We start from the raw sequence: 3,912 nt of genomic DNA on the forward strand, positions 1-3,912 counted from the left end.
CAGCCCAAACCGTCCTGTGATTCTACGTCTGTCCCACTACCTGGGGAAAGCATATCAGAGTGTGAGGAGAGGGAGCGAGAGGTGCCTGGCAGTAAAAGTTACCGAGAGGAAAGTTCCCACCTCTCAGGCCTCCGTGGATCACGCAGTGGCCTTCTGCTGGGAATGTCTCCACTGAAGTACCTCTGGCAGCTCGTTCCTGTTCGGCGCATTTGCCTGCTCACAGCCAACAGCCCTGAGCAGCACCGCGCAAGCCCGCAACGCGCGGTCCCTTACACCTCCTCCCTGTCTTCCAAGTCTGTATCCCATGGCTTCCCAGATGGGGTGGCCTTAGAAGTAGTAAAGCAACCTGTTAGCAGTTTGAATTCCTTCTTACACGTAAGCACCCAGCCCATTGCGCTCACCTTTCCCTGGAAAGGCATCGCAAACACCTAAAAAGGCAAACACAGGGAATGATGTTTATCAAAACCTCTTTCAGTAAGATTTTGGTTGCGAATCTTCTCCGCCTTGTCTTTTCTCCGATGTATTTATCAACTCTGGTTCTAGCTTGTTTGGTGTTCCGTTGCCTCTTACAGGGTTTAGGTGGATTTACAAGGTTATTATTTAGCAGTAGATTTGTTACAAAAATCATTGGAAAAAATGTCATTGTTCCTGTCTCAGAACAGTATTCTTTCTATGCCTAAACACCTAATAGGCACAAATCAAGCATTAGCCTGGTCATAGGTACTGCCACGTGCGTTTAAAGAACAAACGAGATGTTGGGGTGAGCCGGGTTTGGAAAAGATGAAAAAAAAAAACCCCAAAACCCCAGCGTTTAAAACCAGCTCCTGGACTTCTCTGTAGCAGCGGCGTACGTAATCCAGTGCAGCGTCTGGTTTGTAGTGGGCTGTGGTTTAACACGTACCTCCTGAGTCGTGCTTCGCGTTCAGGAAGACAGAGCGGGTGGTCCTCTGGGAGACCGTGAACATCAGGAAGAACTCTTTCAGGCTTCGGCATGTCCTTGTATAGTTGTCTCTTGCCCTGAAAAGATTGGGTCTGATACAAGCAAAAGAGAAGTTGGCTCAGATTTTGGCAAACGAGAGGAAAGGAAAAAGCCCCTAACGGCAGTGAGGAAGCTCGCCGCTGCTGCTGCTGCAGCGCGATTTTGCAGGACTGAGCTGCCACGAAGCAGCGGCGTAACGCCAGGCAGACAGAATGTGGCTCAGCACGCGGGTGTCCGGCCCGCAGCTGCCTGTCTGCTCCGAGAGAAGGATGGGGTTGTTGCGCAGTAACAAGTGAGGGCGGCCTGGCGGCCTGTCCGTGTCCTCCGTGCTGCTGGCTGACGTTGAGACACCTTCCTGTTCTCCGCAGGGGGCTTCTTCTCCACCATCTTCTCCAGCTTGTTTGGAACTCGAGAGATGAGGATTCTCATCCTGGGACTGGACGGAGCGGGAAAAACAACCATTCTGTACCGGTTACAAGTTGGAGAAGTCGTTACCACCATTCCGAGTAAGTGATTGGTCCCCCAGCGAAGACGCCTGCTTTGCCAGCAGCTCTAGCTTGGGCGGCCGAACTCGCTTCCCCCCGAACAAAAGGACCTTGCGCTGCGGGCGCCTTGCGCTGCTGCGTCTAAGCGCTTGCTTGCGTAGCAGCACTGCGGCGCCCCGCAGAAGTGCTGCGTTCAAAAAAACAGCACGAAGTGCTCCGTTCTGTAGGAAGCGTGTGACCTGGAGACTGTTACCGTGACTGGGCGGGCTTCTCTTGACATGTGCCTGTTCAGTAAATTGGTGACTGTTGACTTGGTGAATCTTTTGTCTCCAAATCTAGGTAGAATGCAAATTCTGGAGATCACTGTTGTTGTGCAAAACCGTTTTTATGTAGGATGGTGTCAGTGAAGAGTACCTATTTAATTTCATTTTTTTGAGGAGGGTCTTCAGTCTGTCACATAAACCTTTCTGGTTAACACCGACAAGAGATCAGATGATTTAACTTCACGTTACGCAGAAGGCGTAGCAAAACTCAGGGCGAGATCTTGTGGAAGGAGGCAATGCTCATTTAACAACACGGAACCGATGTCAGCAGTTCCTTGGCACTGGCACAGCCGTGCCTGCCTCACAGACACCCCAGCGTGTGGGCCAAAGTGGCCTGGCTGCACTCTCTGCGGTGTGAGGGACAAGGGGCGCTTGGCTTTTGACTCCCTGTTACATCCCCTGGGTTCCTCATTAACGGCCACGACTCTGGTCAGGCCTTTTTTACCCGTTAGAAGCCCGCAGTTTACGGTGCCATAAACCTGTTGCCCTGGGGTGTGGGTTATTTTGGCTTCCATGAATTTGAGGCAGTCTGCCTGCATCGTTCCCTTCCCTGGGTTGCGTTCCTCTGGGCTGGCAGGATAAGGAAGGAGAGGGGCGATACACTGTAACCTCACTGACATCCTCCAGACACCTCCATTCCAAGTCTTCCGCTGGGAAGTTGGTTCCGCTGAGGTGTTAGGAGGCCAAGGGCCTGGGGTTGACACGAAGGACGCGTTCCTTGGTGGGTTACTACTGTCAGCTGTGCTCTTGGTAATCCAAGCAGGCCATGCCTTTTGTCCTCGCTCCGTTTCTTCTGGGGGCTTCTGGCACGCTTCTGTGCATTTTTAACAACTTCAGGGTTTGTTACAATCTCTACGGTATGTTCACAGTATGCTTTTATTGTTCAAACAAAAAAAAAATCTGCATTATTGCGAGCAACAGCTGTTTGCCAGGGTAGCTTGGCAAAGGGCATGAACTTGGTGGTGTAGCTCGGGGCTGAAGCCTTTAAACCAAGTGCTGCAGTGTTCTTCAGAAAAAGAAAGAAAAATCACTAACGGTGAATTTCTTCAACTTTTTTCCAGCCATTGGCTTCAATGTTGAGACAGTGACATACAAGAATCTGAAATTCCAAGTTTGGGACCTGGGAGGACAGACAAGCATAAGGTAACAGATCTCTTGTCATCAAAAGATATAATTAAATTCCTCTAAAACTTGCTGAGCTGTTGGACTTTTCGTAGCTGGCGCTTCCGAAGGTTGGTTTTGTGACATTTCAAACCCGGCCCGTCATCAGGAGGGCACTTTGGTCTGACAGAATTCAGTTAGTCAGACCTGTGTTGGACTGCAGACCGGGAGGAAACAAGCAGGTGTTTTCACTTGCATACACGTTTGTGTGGCAAAACGAGTTTCCTGCGTAGTGGCCAATGGTGCAGCATTCTGAAAAAGGGAAGTGAGTGATATAAACCCCAGAGGATATTTAAATTTTCATGTTTTTAAGAATGCAAAGCTAGGAAGTTGAATTTAGGTGTAGGTGATGATTATTTTTAGCGAGCTGTGCAGGCTCTGCAGCGAGTTGTTGCACACACAGTTGCAGTGATCTCTCCAGGACCCGGGTGTGCTCTTCTCGTGATTCCTTTTGGAACACCAGGTGGTAAGGTGCGGTGTAGCTAGTTAACGAGTAACCTGCAGGTTCATTCCCTTCTTAGTTCCAGTAAGATAATTCTGCAAAGGTGGTTTGTTGTGATCCTTGTTAATCACTTGCCTGTATTAATTAGCCATTTAAACTTACTCTGTTTATCCTTTTTTGGTGACCATGATGACAATCTGTGGCAGAAACTTGTGTATTTAAACTTCCCTGTCCCTCAGTTCTGGACCTGATGTGCTACAGGCTGATTCCCAAATAAATCTGTGCCCGACGCTTCTATCCCTTCCTTGTTTTTCAAGCTGCCCTTTTTTTTTTTTTTTTTTTTGGTGTGTGTGCTATTGGGAGTATTTCTACTGTCTGTTCTTTTTTTGTAGCCTCTTGAAGATATTTTCTGCTTGCTTCCTGGGGCCATTTGCCCCAGAGATGGGGTTATGGTTTAACTCTGGAGAGCAAAATACCACAAAGCCACTTTCACAGGTTCCCCCCTTCCAGTGGAGGGGAAGA

At 49.2% G+C, this 3,912-nt stretch overlaps 1 protein-coding gene across 1 annotated transcript; it reads left to right on the top strand.

The window, feature by feature from the left end:
• Positions 1-1,347: 1,347 nt before the first annotated feature.
• Positions 1,348-2,930, top strand: LOC104502898 (ADP-ribosylation factor-like protein 1; the record flags this gene model as incomplete). Its single annotated transcript, XM_010149051.1, has 2 exons — positions 1,348-1,485; positions 2,849-2,930. Coding segments are annotated over 2 exons (220 nt in total), but the record flags the coding sequence as incomplete, so codon positions are not given.
• Between the last annotated feature and the right edge of the window lie 982 nt (positions 2,931-3,912).

Source organism: Eurypyga helias, unplaced genomic scaffold (genome assembly GCF_000690775.1).
Source record: "Eurypyga helias isolate BGI_N326 unplaced genomic scaffold, ASM69077v1 scaffold31653, whole genome shotgun sequence".
NCBI classification, from domain to species: Eukaryota; Metazoa; Chordata; class Aves; order Eurypygiformes; family Eurypygidae; genus Eurypyga; species Eurypyga helias.